Source organism: Pristiophorus japonicus, chromosome 4 (genome assembly GCF_044704955.1).
Source record: "Pristiophorus japonicus isolate sPriJap1 chromosome 4, sPriJap1.hap1, whole genome shotgun sequence".
Taxonomy (NCBI): Eukaryota; Metazoa; Chordata; class Chondrichthyes; family Pristiophoridae; genus Pristiophorus; species Pristiophorus japonicus.
Genome location: NC_091980.1, coordinates 56,065,630 through 56,087,542, shown reverse-complemented (window position 1 = coordinate 56,087,542; position 21,913 = coordinate 56,065,630). Strand labels below are relative to the sequence as shown.

General features: G+C 42.5%; 1 protein-coding gene across 1 annotated transcript in view; it reads right to left on the bottom strand.

Annotated features, from left to right (window-relative positions):
• Positions 1-15,913: 15,913 nt before the first annotated feature.
• sec24a (SEC24 homolog A, COPII coat complex component) overlaps positions 15,914-21,913 on the bottom strand; it is a 64,455-nt gene continuing 58,455 nt past the window's right edge. Inside the window, exons 21-23 of the mRNA XM_070878220.1 lie at positions 21,521-21,613; positions 21,117-21,220; positions 15,914-17,290 (exon numbers count right to left, since the gene is read on the bottom strand). Of these exons, the coding sequence (XP_070734321.1) occupies positions 17,176-17,290; positions 21,117-21,220; positions 21,521-21,613 (312 nt within the window). The 3' untranslated portion in view covers positions 15,914-17,175. The remainder of the gene's footprint in view (positions 17,291-21,116; positions 21,221-21,520; positions 21,614-21,913) is intronic.

The following is a 21,913-nucleotide window of genomic DNA, read 5'->3' as shown; positions in this document are numbered from 1 at the left end:
ATTTAATTCAACCTTCAGCATTATTGGGGGACACCTTGTGGTGAATGTGTGCACCCCATATACCTCTGCCTCCTCGGTCTGAGGCTCTGGTTCATCATGATCCGCCGTGGATCTGTCCTCCTCTGCAAAATGGTGGTTTGCAGGTTTAACAGGATTTGCAGCTGGCCTGCACACTCGTTGGAGATGTCCCATTGTTCCACAGTCCTTGCAAATGTACCCTTTGAAGTGGCATGAATGGAAACAATGATCACCCCCACAGCGCCAACAAGGTGTTAATGGCCTTGCATTCATCATCCTTGATGGTGGACTCTGAGACATCTGCGGACGTGCAGCTGCAGGCATGTGTGACCTGCTCTGTACATGGCGATTTGAAAACAACATCACTTTGTTCACAGTCCTTGTAGCAGCACTCGTGTGCTGAGAGATTTGCTTAGTATGATCACTGGTGGCAATGAACGCCTGGGCTATCGCTATGGCCTTTTTCAAGGTTGGGGTCTCTACAGTCAAAAGTTTGCAAAGTATCATTTCATGGCCAATGCCAAGTACGAAAAAGTCTCTGAGCATGTGCTCCAAATGTCCTTCAAATTCACAATGTCCTGCAAGACGTCTTAGCTCAGTGACACAACTCGCCACTTCCTGGCCTTCAGACCTTTTGTAGGTGTAGAACCGGTACCTCACCATCAGAATGCTTTTCTTCGGATTCAGATGCTCCCGGACCAGTGTGCACAAATCATCGTACAATTTCTCTGTGGGTTTCGCTAGAGCAAGCAGGTTTTTCATGAGGCCATACGTTGGTACCCCGCAGATGGTGAGGAAAATCGCCCTTCGTTTGGCAGCATTCGCTTCTCCTTACAGCTCGTTGGTCACAAAGTATTGGTCGAGTCGCTTCACGAAGGTTTCCCAATCATCTCCCTCCGAGAATTTCTCCAGGATGCCCACTGTTCTCTGCATCATTGGGTTCATCGTTTGTATCTCGTACCAGTTGTTATGCATGAATAAAGAGTCTGCCTGGATACTGTGAGCTCAAAGTAAAGTGTGACCGTAGTCTTTTATTGCAGGTCTCCAGAGTGCCTCTCCACCATACTTCAGTGCCTCAGCGGGAATCCCATCCACTCCCGAGCCTTCTTGTTCTTGGGCTGTCTTATGGCTTTTTCTACCTCATGCAGTGCTGGGGTTTTACTGAGGTGGTGGCGGGTAGCATGCTGCGGGATGGAGTCGAGAACACTCAAGTCAAAGGCAGAGTCTCGATTGAGGAGATCTTCGAAGTGCTCCTTCCAGCGGGACCCTGACTGCCTCGGGACGCCTTAAGGCCGAGGTCCAACAAAAAATTCGCGACCTAAAGAAAAGGTGGTGGATGGAGAAAGCACAGGAGATACAGCAGCTGGCCGACAGCTATGATGTGCGAGGATTCTTCTTCGCAGTCAAGGCCACCTACGGTCCAAACACCCAAGGCCCCATCCCACTGCTGGCCAATAACGGGGAAACAATCAGCTAGAGAAGTATAGGAAGTGCAGGGTGCAATTAAAAAAAGATATCAGGAAAGCAAATCGAGAGCATGAAAGAATGTTGGCAAGTAAAATCAGGGAAAACTCAAAGATGTTTTATAAATACATTAAGAGCAAGAGGATAACTAGCGAAAGGGTGGGGCCTATTAGAGACAATAAAGGAAATCTATGTGTGGAGGTGGAAGACGTGGGTAGGATTCTTAATACTTTGCATCCGTTTTCACAAAAGAGAGGTGCGATGCAGGCTGTTGCAATGAGGGAGGAGGAGTGTGAAATATTAGACAAGATAAATATAGTGACAGAGGAAGTATTAAGGGGCTTAGCAGTTTTGAAAGTGGATAAATTCCCAGGCCCGGATGAAATGTATCCCAGGCTATTAAGAGAAACAAAAGAGGATTTAGCAGAGGCTCTGTCCATCATTTTCCAGTCCTCTTTGGCTACAGGTGCGGTGCCAGAGGACTGAAGGGCTGCTAATGTTGAACCTTTGCTTAAAAAGGGAGAAAGGGATAGACCGATTATGTACAGGCCAGTCAGCCTAACTTCAGTGGTGGGAAAATTATTGGAAAAAATCCTGAGGGACAGGATAAATCTTCATTTGGAAAGACATGGATTAATCAAGGACAGTCAGCATGGATTTGTCAAGGGAAGGTTGTGTCTGACGAACTTGATTGAATTTTTCGAGGAGGTAACCAGGAGGGTCGATGAAGGCTGTGCCAGTGATGTAGTATATGGATTTTAGCAAAGCTTTTGATAAGGTGCCACATAGCAGACTGGTCACGAAAGTAATAGGCCCATGGAATCCAGGACAAAGTGGCAAGTTGGATCCAAAATTGGCTCGGAGGCAGGAAGCAAAAGGTTGATGGGTATTTTTGTGACTAGAAGGCTGTAGCCAGTGGGGTTCCACAGGGTTCAGTGCTGTGTCCCTTGCTTTTTGTGGAATATATCAATGACTTGGACTTAAATGTTGGAGGTATGATTAAGAAGTTTGCAGATGACACTAAAATAGGCTGTGTAGTTGATAATGAAAAAGAAAGCTGCGGACTGCAGGAAGATATCAATGTACTGGTCAGGTGGGCAGAACAGTGGCAAATGGAATTCAATCCAGATAAGTGTGAGGTAATGCTTTTGAGGAGGTCTAACAAGGCAAAGGAATACACATTAAATGGCACGACACTGAAAAGTGTAGAGAAACAAAGGGACTTTGGCGTGCAGGTCCACAGATCCCTGAAGGTAGCAGGCCAGGTAGCTAAGGTGGTTAAGAAGGCATATAGAATACTTGCCTTTATAAGTCGAGGCATGGAATACAAGAGCAAGGAGGTTATGCTTGAACTGTATAAGAACATAAGAAATAGGAGCAGAAGTAGGCCATTTGGCCCCTCGAGCTTGCTCTGCCATTTAATAAGATCATGGCTGATCTGATCACGGACTCAGCTCCACTTCGGAGCAGCGCGAGTCCGGGGAGTCGGCGGAGGCCCAACGTCATCAGGAGGCGGGAGTTCGGAGCAGAACGAGTCCGGGGAGTCGGCGGAGGCCTATAAAAGGCCCAATGTCGTCGGGAGGCGGGAATTCGGAGCAGCGTGAGTCCGGGGAGTTGGCAGAGGCCTATAAAAGGCCCAATGTCGTCGGGAGGCGGGAATTCGGAGCAGCGTGAGTCCGGGGAGTTGGCAGAGGCCTATAAAAGGCCCAACGTCATCAGGAGGCAAAAGTTCGGAGCAGAACGAGTCCGGGGAGTCGGCGGAGGCCAGCTGGTGCAGCTGCAGCAGGGGCAGAAGGTAAACAAAGAAATAGAAAGAAGTCGAAAGGTGACGTCACAGCCAAGGGGGTAAGTGATTGGTTGGTGATTGGTGAGTAGTTTTTCTTTTTCTTTTCCTTTATCAGTAGGTAAACTTTATCATTGTTATTGCCAAATTAAGTTAATCTACGGGTTAAGTCATGGCAGGAGAGCTGGGAAACGTGTCATGTTCCTCCTGTGCTATGTGGGAACTCAGGGACGCTTCTAGTGTCCCTGATAACTACATGTGCGGAAGTGTATCCTGCTGCAATTACTGACAGGCCGCATTGTGGTACTGGAGTTGCAGGTGGATTCACTCTGGAGCATCCGCGATGCTGAGGATGTAGTGAATAGCATGTTTAGTGAGTTGGTCTTACCGCAGGTAAAGGTTACACAGACAGATAGGGAATGTGAGACCAACAGGAAGGCAAAAGCAAAAGACAGAAAGGAGATGAGGAAAAGTGGAGGGCAGAGAAACCCAAGGCAAAGAACAAAAAGGGCCACTGTACAGCAAAATTCTAAAAGGACAAAGGGTGTTAAAAGAACAAGCCTGAAGGCTTTGTGTCTTAATGCAAGGAGTATCCGCAATAAAGTGGATGAATTAACTGTGCAAATAGATGTTAACAAATATGATGTGATTGGGATTACGGAGACGTGGCTCCAGGATGATCAGGGCTGGGAACTCAACATCCAGGGGTATTCAACATTCAGGAAAGATAGAATAAAAGGAAAAGGAGGTGGGGTAGCATTGCTGGTTAAGGAGCAAATTAAGGCAATAGTTCGGAAGGACATTAGCTTGGATGATGTGGAATCTATATGGGTAGAGCTGCAGAATACCAAAGGACAAAAAACGTTAGTGGGAGTTGTGTACAGACCTCCAAACAGTAGTAGTGATGTTGGGGAGGGCATCAAACATGAAATTAGGGGTGCGTGCAATAAAGGTGTAGCAGTTATAATGGGTGACTTTAATATGCACATAGCTTGGGTTAACCAAACTGGAAGCAATACGGTAGAGGAGGATTTCCTGGAGTGCATAAGGGATGGTTTTTTAGACCAATATGTCGAGGAACCAACTAGGGGGGAGGCCATCTTAGACTGGGTGTTGTGTAATGAGAGAGGATTAATTAGCAATCTCGTTGTGCGAGGCCCCTTGGGGAAGAGTGACCATAATATGGTGGAGTTCTGCATTAGGATGGAGAATGAAACAGTTAATTCAGAGACCATGGTCCAGAACTTAAAGAAGGGTAACTTTGAAGGTATGAGGCGTGAATTGGCTAGGATAGATTGGCGAATGATACTGAAGGGGTTGACTGTGGATGGGCAATGGCAGACATTTAGAGACCGCATGGATGAACTACAACAATTGTACATTCCTGTCTGTCGTAAAAATAAAAAAGGGAAGGTGGCTCAACCGTGGCTATCAAGGGAAATCAGGGATAGCATTAAAGCCAAGGAAGTGGCATACAAATTGGCCAGAAATAGCAGAGAACCCAGGGACTGGGAGAAATTTAGAACTCAGCAGAGGAGGACAAAGGGTTTGATTAGGGCAGGGAAAATGGAGTACGAGAAGAAGCTTGCAGGGAACATTAAGACGGATTGCAAAAGTTTCTATAGATATGTAAAGAGAAAAAGGTTAGTAAAGACAAACGTAGGTCCCCTGCAGTCAGAATCAGGGGAAGTCATAACGGGGAACAAAGAAATGGCGGACCAATTGAACAAGTACTTTGGTTCGGTATTCACTGAGGAGGACACAAACAACCTTCCGGATATAAAAGGGATCGGAGGGTCTAGTAAGGAGGAGGAACTGAGGGAAATCCTTATTAGTCGGGAAATTGTGTTGGGGAAATTGATGGGATTGAAGGCCGATAAATCCCCAGGGCCTGATGGACTGCATCCCAGAGTACTTAAGGAGGTGGCCTTGGAAATAGTGGATGCATTGACAGTCATTTTCCAACATTCCATTGACTCTGGATCAGTTCCTATGGAGTGGAGGGTAGCCAATGTAACCCCACTTTTTAAAAAAGGAGGGAGAGAGAAAACAGGGAATTACAGACCGGTCAGCCTGACATCGGTAGTGGGTAAAATGATGGAATCAATTATTAAGGATGTCATCGCAGTGCATTTGGAAAGAGGTAATATGATAGGTCCAAGTCAGCATGGATTTGTGAAAGGGAAATCATGCTTGACAAATCTTCTGGAATTTTTTGAGGATGTTTCCAGTAGAGTGGACAAGGGAGAACCAGTCGATGTGGTATATTTGGACTTTCAGAAGGCTTTCGACAAGGTCCCACACAAGAGATTAATGTGCAAAGTTAAAGCACATGGGATTGGGGGTAGTGTGCTGACATGGATTGAGAACTGGTTGTCAGACAGGAAGCAAAGAGTAGGAGTAAATGGGGACTTTTCAGAATGGCAGGCAGTGACTAGTGGGGTACCGCAAGGTTCTGTGCTGGGGCCCCAGCTGTTTACACTGTACATTAATGATTTAGACGAGGGGATTAAATGTAGTATCTCCAAATTTGCGGATGACACTAAGTTGGGTGGCAGTGTGAGCTGCAAGGAGGATTCTATGAGGCTGCAGAGCGACTTGGATAGGTTAGGTGAGTGGGCAAATGCATGGCAGATGAAGTATAATGTGGATAAATGTGAGGTTATCCACTTTGGTGGTAAAAACAGAGAGACAGACTATTATCTGAATGGTGACAGATTAGGAAAAGGAGAGGTGCAACGAGACCTGGGTGTCATGGTACATCAGTCATTGAAGGTTGGCATGCAGGTACAGCAGGCGGTTAAGAAAGCAAATGGCATGTTGGCCTTCATAGCGAGGGGATTTGAGTACAAGGGCAGGGAGGTGTTGCTACAATTGTACAGGGCCTTGGTGAGGCCACACCTGGAGTATTGTGTACAGTTTTGGTCTCCTAACCTGAGGAAGGACATTCTTGCTATTGAGGGAGTGCAGCGAAGGTTCACCAGACTGATTCCCGGGATGGCGGGACTGACCTATCAAGAAAGACTGGATCAACTGGGCTTGTATTCACTGGAGTTCAGAAGAATGAGAGGGGACCTCATAGAAACGTTTAAAATTCTGACGGGGTTAGACAGGTTAGATGCAGGAAGAATGTTCCCAATGTTGGGGAAGTCCAGAACCAGGGGACACAGTCTAAGGATAAGGGGGAAGCCATTTAGGACCGAGATGAGGAGGAATTTCTTCACCCAGAGAGTGGTGAACCTGTGGAATTCTCTACCACAGAAAGTTGTTGAGGCCAATTCACTAAATATATTCAAAAAGGAGTTAGATGAAGTCCTTACTACTAGGGGAATCAAGGGGTATGGTGAGAAAGCAGGAATGGGGTACTGAAGTTGCATGTTCAGCCATGAACTCATTGAATGGCGGTGCAGGCTAGAAGGGCCGAATGGCCTACTCCTGCACCTATTTTCTATGTTTCTATGTTTCTATGTTAACAGTGGAAGGAAGGTAGTGCAGGGGTCCCCTGCGGTCATCCCCCTCCAAAACAGATACACCACCTTGGGTACTGTTGGCTCATCAGGGGAGGGCAGCAGCAGCCAAGTCCATGGCACCACGGGTGGTTCTGCTGCATAGGAGGGCAGCAAAAAGAGCGGGAGAGCTATACTGATAGGGGATTCTATTGTAAAGGGAATAGATAGACATTTCTGCAGCCGCAATCGAGACTCCAGGATGGCATATTGCCTCCCTGATGCAAGGGTCAAGGATGTCTCGGAGCAGTTGCAAGACATTTTGGAGGGGGAGGGTGAACAGCCAGTTGTCGTGGTGCATATAGGTACCAGCATAGGTAAAAAACGGGATGAGGTCCTACAAGGTGAATTTAGGGAGCTAGGAGTTAAATTAAAAATCGGACCTCAAGGGTATTAACCTCAGGATTGCTACCAGTGCCCCGTGCTAGTCAGAGTAGGAATCGCAGGATAGTTCAGATGAATACGTGGCTTGAGGAGTGGTACAGACGGGAGGGATTCAAATTCCTGGGACATTGGAACCGCTTCTGGGGGAGGTGGGACCAATACAAACCAGACGATCTGCATCTGGGCAGGACTGGAACCAATGTCCTCGGGGGAGTGTTTGTTAGTGCAGTTGGGGAGGGATTAAACTAATATGGCAGGGGGATGGGAACCTATGCAGAGAGACAGAGGGAAGTAGGATGGGGGCAGAAGAAAAAGATAGAAAGAAAAGTAAAAGTGGAGGGCAGAGAAACCCAAGGCAAAAATCAAAAAGGGCCACATTACAGCAAAATTCGAAAGGGGCAAAGTATGTTAAAAAGTCAAGCCTGAAGGCTGTGTGCCTCAATGCGAGGAGTATTCGTAATAAGGTGGACGAATTAACTGCGCAGGCAGCAATTAATGAATAAGATATAATTGGCATCACAGAGACATGGCTGCAGGGTGACCAAGGCTGGGAACTCAACATCCAGGGGTATTCAACATTCAGGACGGATAGACAGAAAGGAAAAGGAGGTGGGGTAGCATTGCTGGTTAAAGAGGAAATTAACACAATAGTAAGGTAGGACATTAGCTTGGATGATGTGGAATCTGTATGGATGGAGCTGCGGAATATCAAAGGGCAGAAAACGCTAGTGGGAGTTGTGTACAGACCACCAAACAGTAGTAGCGAGATTGGGGACAGCATCAAACAAGAAATTAGGAATGCGTGCAATAAAGGTACAGCAGTAATCATGGGCGATTTTAGTCTACATATAGATTGGGCTAACCAAACTGGTAGCAAAATGGTGAAGGTGGGTTTCCTGGAGCGTATTAGGGATGGCTTTCTAGACCAATATGACGAGGAACCAACTAGAGGGCTGGCCATCCTAGACTGGGTGATGTGTAATGAGAAAGGACTAATTAGCAATCTTGTTGTGCGAGGCCCTTGGGGAAGAGTGACCATAATATGGTAGAATTCTTTATTAAGATGGAGAGTTAAAACTCTCAGAAGAAATGCCTCATCTCAATTTTAAATGGGTGGCCCCTTATTCTGAGCCTGTGTCCCCCTAGTTTTAGCTTCCCCGATGAGTGGAAATATCCTCTCTGCATCCACCTTGTCGAGCCCCCTCATTATCTTATATTTCGATAAGATCACCTCTCATTCTTCTAAACTCCAATGAGTATAGGCCCAACTTACTCAACCTATCTTCATAAGTCAATCCCCTCTTCTCCAGAATCAACGCAGTGAACCGTCTCTGAACAGCTTCCAATGCAAATATATCCTTCCTTAAATACGGAGACCAAAATTGTACGCAGTACTCTAGGTGTGGCCTTACCAATACTCTGTACAGTTGTAGCAAGACTGCTGCTTTTATACTCCATCCCCCTTGGAATAAAGGTCAACATTCCATTTGCTTTCCTGATTACTTGCTGTACCTGCATATTAACTTTTTGTGTTTCATGTACTGCTTCCATTAAACCGGAAGTGGGTGGGTTGGAGTTGGGATTCAGGTTTTTAACATTTTAACCTCTCACTGACCCAACCTACCTATTTTGAGGGGTTAAAATTCCCCCCATTGTCTTACTTCCACAATTAATTTGATTTTCATGGGCTGATTTAATTTATCACCACATAGTGTACAAATCCAGCAAATTCCAAAAGAACTGTAAAAAAACGAGTGACAGTGTTAAATAGAGTGCAGGAACAATATATTCCGCTAAAAGGAAAGAACAAACTAAACACTAATGAGACTCCATGGATGAATAAAGCCATAAGGGGACAATTGGGGGGTAAGTAAAGAGGCATACATTAAGTACATAGACAGCAGGGGAGTGCATGATAAGGGAGACTTTGAATAGATTAGGAGAGAAGTTTTAAAAAAAAACACAATTAGGAAGGCAAAGAGGAACTATGAAATTCAATTATCAAGGAACATAAAACAAAATAGTAAAATATTTTACAGGCACATCAATAAAAAAAAAGGAAAGTTGGGAAGGGAATAGAACCATTAAGAGATAGACAGGATAATACCACAGGTAATGATAGAGATATGGGAGAAATATTAAATGATTATTTTGCTTCAGTATTTACCAGGGAGACAGGACACTGGATGATGAGATTAGTAATGAGATTTGTACATTTAACATAAAAAGAGGGGATATATTAAATAAACTAATCAAACTCAAAGAGGATAAACTCCCTGGTCTGGATGGATTGCATCCACACATTTTAAAATAATCTGGGGAAGAGATAGCAGAGGCCTCACTACATATTTAATAATTTTTTAGAAAAAGGTGTAGTGCCAGAGGACTGGCAAATAGCTAACATAATACCTATATTTAAGAAGGGGGTAGAACATGTCCAGGGAGTTATAGACCAGTCAGCTTAACATCGGTGGCAGGAAAAATAATGGAATCTCTAATAAAGGAGAAAATAGAAGAACATCTAGAAAGCAAAAATATAACGAATAGTCAGCATGAATTTAAAAAGGGAAAATCTTGCCTGACCAACCTTATTGAATGGATAGCTAGCTGACTTCAAGACAGAAAGCAGAGAGTAGGGGTAAAAGGTAGCTATTCAAAATGGCAGAAGGTGGGTAGTGGTGTTCCACAAGGATCAGTGCTGGGACCACTGTTGTTCATAACTTATATTAACGATTTAGACTTTGGAATCAAAAACACAATTTCTAAATTTGCAGACGACACCAAATTGGGCGTGATAGTCAATACTGAGGAGGACATTAATAAACTTACAGAATCATAGAAATTTCCGGCATAGAAGGAGGCCATTTCGGCCCATCGTGTCCGCACCAGCCGACCAAGAGCTATCCAGCCTAATCCCACTTTCCAGCTCTTGGTCAGTAGCTCTGTAGGTTACGGTACTTTAAGTGCACATCCAAGTATTTTTTTTAAATGTGGAGAGTTTTTTTGCCTTTACCACCCTTTCAGGCAGAATGGGCATATAATTGGCAAATGAAATTCAACACAGATAAATGTGAGGTACCCTGTATTACATTTTGGTAGGAAGAATAGGGAGGTCTCGGAGTACAAATGCACAAATTGCTAAAAGTTGCAACACAGGTTAGCAAGGCCATTAATAGCAAACCAAGCAATGGGTTTATTTGTAGAGGTATAGAATTGAAAAGTAGGATGACACCAGAAAGTCAAGGGTATACATATCAGGAAAGGATGAACGGGCTGGGTCTCTTTTCTCTTTGAAAAAAAGCAGCACGAGGGGTGACCTACTCGGGGTCTTTAAAATTATGAAAGGTTTTGATAGAGTGGATAGAGACGGTTTCCACTTGTGGGGAAGAGCAGAACTAGCAGCAATGAATATAAAATAGTCACCAAGAAATCCAATAGGGAATTCAGAGAAAAAAAAGTTACCCAAAGAGTGGTGAGAATGTGGAACTCATCATCACAGGGAGTGGTTGAAGCAAATAGTATAGATACATTTAAGGGGAGGATAGACAAGCATATGAGGGAAAAGTGAATAGAGGGCTATGTTGATAGCGTTAAATGAGGAAAGACGGGAAGAGGCTCGAGTGGAGCATAAATGTTGGCATGGACTGGTTGGGCTGAATGGCTTGTTTGTGTCGTATATCCTACGTATTCCTGTGAAGTCATAGGACGGCAGGTAGCTGATTAGTGGGTGAGTATTAGCATTTATTTTCTCTCTAACTTAATTAGATAAACTAATTAATATAACTATAAATAATTGTTTGAATAAAGAATTCAACTAAGAGGGAGAAGCAGCCGGAGATAAAAATAGGCTCCAGTTTTAAGACTTTTAGTCTTACGTTTATTTCTGTATGTTAGTTAATAGTCAAATAAATAGAGGCATAGCCAAGCAGTTCAGTCCCTTGGAATGCACACCCTGTGTCACGTGGAAACTCCAAGACGCTTCCAGGAACTCCAGGACACTTCCAGTATCCTGGACAGCCACGTGTGCAGAAAATGTAATCCGCTGGAGTTCGAGCTCCGGGTTTCAGAGCTTGAGCAGCAGCTGGCGTCAGTGATGCATCCGTGAGGCTAAGAGCTACGTGGATAGCATATTTCAGGAGGTGGTATCCCCGCATTGCAAGAGAGTGTGAAGGCAGAGAGGGAATGGGTGACTGTCAGGCAGACAAGGAGGGCCAGGCAGGTAGTGCAGGAGTCCCATGCGTACATGTCACTTTCTAACCAATATTCAATACTGAATACCGGTGAGGGCAATGGATCCTCTGGGCCAGAGCCAAGTCCACGGCCCCAAGGGTGGCTCAGCTATACAAGGAGAGGGGAAGGAAGATGTTGAAAGCAGTAGTGGTAGGAGATTCAATAGTTAGGGAAACAGATAGGTGTTTCTATAGTCGCAGATATGATTCCAAGATGGTATGTTGCTTCCCGAGTGCCAGGGACTGAGCGGCTGCAGAACATTGGGGGGGGGGGGGGGGGGGGGGGTGGCAGGCAAAGAGAGTGAACAGCCAGAGGTCATGGTCCATATCGGTATCAAAGACAGGTAGAAAGAGGGATGAAGTTCTGCAGGCAGATTTTAGGGAGCTGGAGATTAAAAGTACCTCAAAAAGGTAGTAATCTCCATATTACTCCCAGTGCCATGAGCTAGTAAGTACAGAAATAGGATGATAGAGTAGATGAATGTGTGGCTGGAGAGATTGTGCAGGAGGGAGGGTTTTAGATTCCTGGGACATTCGGACCAGTTCTGGAGGGTGTGCGACCTGTACAGACCGGATGGGTTGCACCTCAAGAGAGCCAGGACCAATATCCTCACGGGTGGTTTTCTAGTGCTGTTGGGGAATGTTTAAAATAATTTGGGCGGGGGGATGGTTACCAGGATGTACCATTAGAAGGCCGAAACAAAGTGCACAAAAGATTGGGAGACACAAGATAGCACAAGAGTAAGAAATAGTAAGGTAAAAGGTGGGGTCAGACTAAGAGAGAATACAAGAAGGTCTAAGAGAGATTTACAGTGCATGTGTGTAAACACAAAGCGTGGTAAATAAGGTTGGTGAGCCGCAGGTGCAAATAGCCACATGGGAATATGTTATGGCGATAACGGAGACCAGGCTCAAAAAAGGACAGGATTAGGTATTAAATATTCCTGGATACAAAGTGTTCAGGAAAGATAGGGAAGGAAATGAGGTGGGTGGCAGTATTGATTAAGGAGAATATTACAGTGCTGGAGAGAGAGGATATCCTGGAGGGGTCAAGGACAGAATCCATTTGGTTGGAGTGGAGAAACAATCAAGGTGCCATCACTACTAGGTGTATTCTATAGGCAGACAACGAGTGGGAAGGATATGGAGGAGGAAATTTTCAGGGAAATTACAGAGGTGTACAAGAACTATAGAGTTGTGATAATGGGGGACTTCAACTATCTTAATATAGCCTGGATTGTAATAGTGTAAAGGGCAGAGAGGGAGGAAGAATTTCTGAAGTGTGTTCAGGAGAATTTTATTAGTATGTTTCTGGCCCAACAAGGAAGGAGGCATTGTTGGATCTGGTTCTGGGGTATGAGATGAGTCAACAGGAGCAAGTGTCAGTAAGGGAACATTTAGGGAACAGTGATCATAGCATCATAAGGTTTAGATTGGCTATGGAAAAAGACGGAGCCAGCTAGAGTAAAATAACTTAATTGGAATTTCAGTGAGTTGAGAACGGATCAGGCACGAGTAAATTGGAATCAGAGATTGGCAGGCAAAACTGTAATAGAACAATGGGCTTCCTTTAAAAAGATGGTTTGGGTACAGTCCCAGTACTTTCCCATAAGGGGTAAAGATAGGGCAACCAAAGTCAGAGCTCCCTGGATGATGAGAGAAAGATGAATCAGAAAAAGAGCACGTATGACAAATGACAGGTTGAGAATACAAGAAAGAATCAGGCTGAATAAAGAAAGTTCAGAGGGGAACTGAAAAAGGAAATAAGAGCAAAGATATAAGAGTAGATGGGCAACTAACCTTTGAGAATTCAAAAGTCTTGGGTGGCATATAAATAGTAAACATGTAGTAAGAGGAGGGGTGGGGCCGAATAGGGACCAAAAAAGAGATCTACGCATGGAGGCAAAGGGCATGGCTGAAGTACTAGAAACATAGAAAATAGGTTCCGGAGTAGGCCATTCGGCCCTTTGAGCCTGCACCTCCATTCAATATGATCATGGCTGATCATTTTTGAAACTTTAGTACCTCATTCCTGCTTTCTCTCCATACCACTTGATCCCTTTAGCCATAAGGGCCACATTTAACTCCCTTTTGAATATATCGAACGAACTGGCCTCAACAACTTTCTGTGGTAGAGAATTCCACAGGTTCAGAATTCTCTAAGTGAAGAAGTTTCTCCTCATCTCGGTCCTAAATGGCTTACCCCTTACCCTTAAGACTGTGACCCTTAGTTCTGGACTTCCCCAGCATCGGGAACATTCTTCCTGCATCTAACCTGTCCAATACCGTTAGAATTTTATACGTTTCTATGAGATCCCCTCTCATTCTTCTAAATTCCAGTGAATATAAGCTGAGTCAATCCATTCTTTCTTCATATGTCAGTCCTGCCATATAGGTAAATGAGTACTTTGCATCTGTCTTCACCAAGGAAGAAGATGCTGCCAAAAATCAGAGTGAAAAAGGAGGTAATGGAGATACTGGGTGGGATGGAGAGAAGTTAAGGTGGAAATCGTGGAGGTACTGGCCATAATCTTCCAATCCTCCTTCGATACAGGAATGGTGCCAGAGGACTGGAGAGTTGCAAATATTATACCCTGTTCAAAAAGGGTGCAAGGATAAACAGGCCTGGCAGTTTAACCTCGGTTGTGGGGAAGGCTTTTAAAAACAATAATCAGAGGGAAAATTATCACTTGGACAAGTGTGGATTAATTAAAGAAAACCAGCACGGATTTGTTAAAGGCAAATCGTGTTTAACCAACTTGATCAGAGTTTTTTGATGAGATAACAGACAGGGTTGATGAGGGCAATGCTGTTGACATGGTGTATATCAACTTCCGAAAGGCATTTGATAAGTGCCACAAAGTGCTAGCAAAGTTGAAGTCCATGTAATAAAAGGGACCTTAGCAGCATGGAAACAAAATTGGCTGATAGGAAACAGCAGTGAACGGTTGTTTATTGGACTGGAGGAAGGTACACAGTGGTGTCCCTCACGGGTCACGAAGACCACGGCTTTTCTTGATATATATTGGACTTGAGCGTACAGGGCACAATTTCAAAATTTGCAGAGGACACAAAACTTGGAAGTATAGTGAACAGTGGGGAGGATAGTGATATAAGAGGACAGACAGGCGGGTGGAATGGTCGGACACGTGGCAGATGAAATTTCACGTAGCGAAGTGATACATTTTGGTAGGAAGAATGAGGAGAGGCACTGTAAACTGAAGGGTACAATTCTAAAGAGAGTGCATGAAGAGAGACCTGAGGGTACATGTGCACAAAACATTGAAGATGGCAGGGCAGGTTGAGAAAGCGGTTAAAAAAGCATAAAGGAACCTGGGCTCCATAAATAAGAGGCATGGAGTACAAAAGCAAGGAAGTTATGATGAACCTTTATAAAAGACTGTTTCGGCCTCAACTGGAGCAGTGTGTCCAATTCTGGGCACCGCACTTTAGGAAGGATGTGAATCCCTCGAGGGTGCAGAAAATATTTACAAGATAGGTTCCAGGGGATGAGGAACTTCAGTTACGTGGATAGACTAGAGAAGCTGGAGTTGTTCTCCTTGGAGCAGAGAAGGTTGAGAAGAGATCTATAGAGGTATTCAAAATAATACTCTGAAGCAGAATGACTTCATCTATGAGAGTTGGAGCGCTATCACAAGAGTTAACTGCTTAAGTCTTAATTCCCTGTATATACCAAAACATAAAAGCAGTTACAACCGCACTTGAACATTCCTCTTCAATCCAAAAAGGCATTGCAAAGTACCAGCAGCAAAACTGTACACAATACTTGCCTGCGAAACTCTCCTAGATCGCATCAGCACTCGTAAATTTGCCTCTTATGTACACCAATTTAAATGGAGTGCTAGCATTTGTTGAGGTGGAAGCTTTCAGCTATGGAAACTTAATTTGCCTATTAGTAGCTCAGTACAAGTTATTGAATACTTTGTGCTCTTGCCAATAGGTTAAATTCATGAATCATCTGACCAAGGTAGAGCAATTGCCAGCAGCATCCCATTAAACTACCCAATATACAAAAGTGTTCGCAAAGACAGAATGATCCTTCACTGGTGATATTTGACTCCAATTTGAATGAGTTAATTTGGAGAACAGATGGTCAGAAAACTGTATTAACTAGATGTGTCTGAATGCAGTTACAAGTCTTTTGTTTTGAGCCATTTCAAACCCAGAAATTGTTACGCTTTGAACACTATTTTGTTTTCTTATTCCACTTTTGTTACTCACGTCGTCATCTTCCATCACCACCAAACTCAGTAGTGCATTAGACAGTTGTTTCACAGAATACTTCACTTAGTAAATTCTCCCCACACCTATCTCCCACAAAAAAACAAATCCAATAAATGAGGTAAAGTGCACATTACCAATGGTCCTTTTGTTCAATAATTTCCACAGGGTTGGTGCAAACTGTTGAGTGGAAGATTATGTACTCTAATGTGCTCCAAATATTTTCCTCAAAGGACCTCTGAAGAATTATTGAAAACATTAACATTCAAGGCCTCAGTATTAGACACTTTTAAGAGAATTAGGATTTAATTTGTTACAATTTTATACACTACTTTACAAAATGCAATTTACTATTTACAGATTACATTTCATAGTGTATGGACTTTCAAATGAATATTTGTGGTCCCGGATATTGTTACAGCAGGATTTGCAGCATCAATTTTGATCACTAATTTAAACAATTCTGTAATAAAAAGCCTGTCTGTAAAATACATATGTCCCAATGATTTCAAAAGTGTTTGTTCTCTTCAAGTAGAAATATCAGACATGGCAGGCAATGTTACAGACTCTGCCTATTAGCATATTAGAATCATTCAAACTTAAATATCAAGACAAAATTTTAAAAGGTGATGCACATGATACTCCAAGCACAAAGATGTGGTAATATTAGCAATACAGCATCAATATAAATCACACTTTACCATATGTTGTGAATTACATAAATAAGTCACTTTTGCATAAATCTGTATTTTCCTAGTAAAAAAGCAGGAGAAACTAGAAAAATATAGCAAATTTAAGATAATGTTACACTGAATGTGGTCATATCTAGCTGATTCAAGACCAGATATAATGATACAGGAGAAGCAAATATTATAGGTGATAAGACCAGAGTCTAAAAACTGCTTCATCAGCATATACGATTACAAACGATGACCTGATCTCTCTAAATTGCCAGTTGTGAAGAGCACATGTACAGTAATAGTGATAAAATCCCATTGTTACATTTTTGCATTCTTTACAAGCATCTCCTGTAATATTGTGTCTTGTCTTTTGGAGGGGGGGGGGGGGGGGAAGGAGGAGACATTCAACCATTGCTTGATTTGAAATCAAAAATTTACACCGAACTCTACACCGTGATGATTTCCTCTAGTTTCCACAGCTTTTACTACAGAATATTTAAACCATGCTATTACACCCGTGTGCGACATTTAAAAACAGCCCCACACTCCCAACAGTAGAAACTCAAATCTCATGAACAAAACTGGTACACCTAGGTTTTCACAACTGTATGCAGCTAGGTTCAACTAGGTAAATCTTCAAAATGCTATTAACATAAAATGGCTTAGTTCTATTTATATTTTGTCATCCAACCTATTAAACGTTTCCATACTGTGTAGAAAATGTAGGCTGCCTCAATGAAAGCTAGAATATGTTCGATTTACAAGGATACCAATATTTAATTATTTTATTAAGTATATATAAATACTGGCACTCCTTGTACCAACATGAGCTGTCTCCACTCAGCTGAAGCTTGCATTTCTTTTGTGGATCACTTGTTCACTTGCTGTTGTATGTGAAGTAGGAACTCATAATAAGACAATGCTGACTCTGTTCGATCTTCAACCATGTTCTGTAGGAAGCTGGCCTTAAGAGGGCTCTCATCCCTGTATCAAAGAAATAAGTGAAAAAGCTCAGCTAATTTTAAACCTGCAATATTTGTACATGTAAAACTTTTCTACAGAATTTAGGTAAGTGCTCAAGTAATCAAGCAAGTTTATTCTATCTAAAAGCATGAACATTACTACCGGGGCTTCCAAGAAAATCTGTGGATCTTAAGATTTACATAGGAATTGCTGGATGAAAAAAAACTATGGTCCACTTTGTTTGCCTTCTACCTCTTGATAGTCACATGAGACTAGCATATTTCTTGGATATTTATGTAAATCCATGCAATGGACAAAATAAAAAAGTAACTGATTGCATTTTGGGATGATTAAAAATGTCTATAAAATTGGAATTTGAACACTAAATTAGAGTAAGATGCAGCTTTACTTGGTTTGGTAGTTTCAGGAATGCAAAACCAACAATTCCTAAACATGAGGGCAGTAAAAGAATTGCAAGTTTTCTTATCAATCTTACTTCAAGAATGTATGGTCCATATTAAGATGTGTCCTGAGAACATTACTAGGATATTGCTCCTTAAACCTCCTGAACCGTGTAAAAGTTATGCCACCTTCTCCTTCCTTCACTCAAATTACGTAAAAAGCCCCACCCTCAGGTCTTTTATACAAGAATCGATTCAAAGCATGCTAGGACAGAAGAGTTCATCCTCGACATGACCGATTGCTGACTTGCGAGTGGTTCATGATGCAAAATGTAGAAAATGTTTCAGTTACCACTCATCTCCAAACTAAGTTTAAACTTATTTCTCTATACCACCCCACCCCTAAAAAGTTACTACATTCAATGCAATAGGTGTCAGCTTCTTTTGCAGATTGTAAAACTGCTGCATTTATCAAATACCTAATTATACGTACAAATTTTACACCGCAAGTTACATGACTGGTTGAAACCATTGGCACAATTTTAATACAATAGTTTTTTTTTCCATTAATTCTTGGGACATGGATGTAGCTGGAAAAAGAACATTTATTGCATTTCCCTAGTTACCCTTAAGGAGGTGGTGATGAGCCACCACCTTAAACCGCTGCAGTCCATGTGTTCTCACAATGCTCTTAGGTGGGGAATTCTAGGATTTTGACCCAGCCACAATGAAGGAACAGTGATATGTCCAAGTTGGATAGTGTGTAATTTGGAGGAGAGCTTGGAGGTGATGGTGTTCCCATGCACCCGCTGTCCTTGTCCTTCTGGGTGGTGGAGGCCATAGGTTCTGGAGGTGCTGCTCAAGAACCCTTGGCAAGTAGCCACAGTAGGCTGGTGATGGAGGGAGGAGGGATGTTTTGACTAGTGGGTGAAGTGCCAAATTGCTTTGCCTTGGATGGCGTCAAGTTTCTTTATTGTTGCAACCATCCAGGCAAGTGGAGAGTATTCCATTATTCTTCTCACTTGTGCTTAGTAGGTGGTGGAAAGGCTTTTAGGAAGACAGGTGGTGAGACAGGTTCCACAGAATACCCAGCCCGATATTGTCGTCACGTAGCTAACCTCTCTCACCACTCTATCCATCTCCTCAGTCTGGTTTCTGTCCTACCCACAGCACCAAGGCTATCTGGTCTAACTCATCAACATTCTTTGTGATGGCAGTGGCAGTGTATTATCTCCAAGTTTTCCTGATCTCCCTATGGCTTTCAATCAACACTGGCGACCACTCCCATCCTCTTCCATAGCATCAACCTCATGTGCTTGTACAGCTACCTGTACCAACATAGCCAGCACATACAATGCAATAGCTTCCTCTCCTGCATCCCATGGTCAGTTCATGGGTACCCAGAAGTTCCATCCTTGGCCCCCTCCTATTCCTCAGTGACATCATCCATAAGCACAGGGTCAGTTTCCATATGTAGGCTGATGACATGCTATCTCTCTGCCATCACCCTCAACTCCACTTCCAGACAATATCTGAAACTTGCAAAACTTGCTCTACACATAGAATCATAGAATGATACAGCACAGAGGGAGGCCATTTGGCCAATCCTGCCTGTGGATAGCACTTTGGTAGAGCAATCCAATTAGTCACTTTCCCTATAACCTTGTACATTTTTTCCTTTCAAGTATTTATCCAATTCTCTTTCAAATTTTACAGTTGAATCTGTTTCCACACCCTTTCAAGTCGTGCATTCCAGATCACAACAACTCGCTGTGTTAAAAAAAATGTATAGGATCACCTTATCTGAATGATAAACACCAATTTCTCTTTTCTGAATTATAATAACAGTGCCAACACTTCAGATCAAATTGTCCAGTTCCAAGTAGAAGGATTTAAAGGTTTTCCTACTCTTGAAAAGCTCCAAAGATTAGTCCTTGGGCTGGGCTTACACAGAAGATGGAAGGAAGATCATATGCCTCAACTTTGAAGTATAAACCTGGAAGTACCTTAGCTGGATCATTTATTTCCAAATAAACCTATTCTGCATGGATGATAAACTAAGAATATCTGTAAAAAAAAAATAATTGCAGGATTTGACAAGACTGTAAAGCACCAAGAAGGTTTACCCAATCTCAGCAAGGGTGTTATCAATATCTCCAAGATGGGGAGAAAAGTGAGCAAAAATCCCCACTCAATGCTGTACAGTTGGTCCCTGCTGGAAGCATACACACAAAGATCATGGGCAAATTTTAGTTTGGGTGCACATCCACTCTTTGCCCTTTTTCCCTCCACCAAAGTTGAATGGCCATTTATATTTGGTGACAGATGGCTGCTTGGACCCTGTGGAAAAGCACCACAATATATGTCACCAACTTTAGCAGACAAGGGATAAGGGGAGTCAAAAATAGGGCAAACTACAAAGGAAAGACACCCAACAACGATTACAAAAGTGGAAGCAAGGAATTTGTACAATTACATTTGATTTGTAACCCTGTAAGAAGATTACAACTTTAGATAAAGGTACCCCAAAAGAGCTCCCAATTAACTGGTGGCACTAGTGTCGGGCAAAGGGTAACTGGTAAAGCTGAACTTGGGCTTTACATTTTGATCAAGAGATTGTACATTTTTCAAATACTCAATACATTAATCTAGCTTGGTGAATAATTCTATTCTGATAAGTGAATAGCTCAGAAAATAGATCATATTAACTTGTTCTTTACGCTGTTAAATATTAATTTACCACAGAAACATATACAGTACAGTGTAATAGTTAAATTCTAAATTACAGTTTGGTTAGTGGATCAATTGGATGTGGCACTTTAATTAATAGTTTCCAACTCTTTTAAAAAAAAAAAAATATATTGAAAGCATCAGTAGAGTATGCTGAAGTTTGAAAAGGGCTTTTACATTTGAAGCTAGTTTCTTAAAATAAAGTCCAATTTTAGTCCTATTAATAAATTGACTGGAATGATACCAGAACTGAAGTTTTACAGGTCAGGAAAGATTGAACAGGCCTTGCTCAAGAAAAGAGAAGACTAAGAAATCACACAATAGAGGTCTAAGATTATGAAAGGGTTCAATTCGGTAGACGTAAAGATGTTTCCACTTGTGGTGAGACCAGAACTAGGGGCCATAAATATAAGATAGTTACCGGTAATAATAAAACCAACAGGAAATTCAGGAAAAACTTATTTACTCAGAGAATGGTTAGAATGTGGAATGCACCACCACAAGGAGAAATTGAGGTGACTAGCATAAATGCATTGAAGGGGAAGCTAGATAAACTCATGAGGGAGAAAGGAATAGAAGGATATATTGATGGGTTAGATGAAGGGCGGGAAGAGGCTCGGGTGGAGCATAAACACCAGCATGGGCCTGTTGGGCCGAAAGGCCTGGTTTTGTGCTGTAAATACCATGCAACATGTATAGAAAATTGCATCACGTACTTGATTACATGGAGTACAGGAAAGAATGGTCTTTGTTCCCGCAACCAGGAGAGGAAGGCTCTAGTTCGCTCAGATTCAACAGTGTCCAGTTCTGGAAGCTGCGTCTGTTTAATGGATATGAACATTATTGAGATAAATGCAAAAACATTCCAAAATAACTGCAGTGACATATCAGCTCCTGAAACAACTACAGAAAACAGATGGAAAAAGATCCAACAGGTATGTTGACATTCTGGCAATATGTTCAAACCTAGCAACTTAACAACAGCATCCATGATTGCCCTCAAGACAGTTGCAGCTTTCATTTAGATAGTGTCTTCAACGTAGAAAAAGATCATAAGGCACTACAAGGAAACATGAGGAAAACAGACTTTAGTTGTAAGATTTTTATGTACTTGACCTACCATGTTTTGTGGTATAGAAGCGTAATTGGAAGCACCAAGAACTTGGCTCACAAAGTGAGGCCAACAATTTTTTCCAACCCAGAGAAAGAGAGCCTGAAAGATAAAAATGTTAATTTTGTATTTTTTGTTTTAAATGTTGTTGAAAATTAACTTAACTTCAAGCACTGATTGTGGACTAGGTGGCACAGTGAGTTACCACATTATTCTTTCATCCCTGACCTAGGTTAGAATCTAACACAGACTGATGAAACTATCCTTGGCACCTACAAGGATTCTTAGTGAAACATGTTTGGAGCAGTTTTAAATGAAGATCTCCAAAACTTAATAAAAGCAACATTCTTCCTCAGAAACTACATGGAAAATGTAAAAATTCCAATAGTGCAATATAGGGCT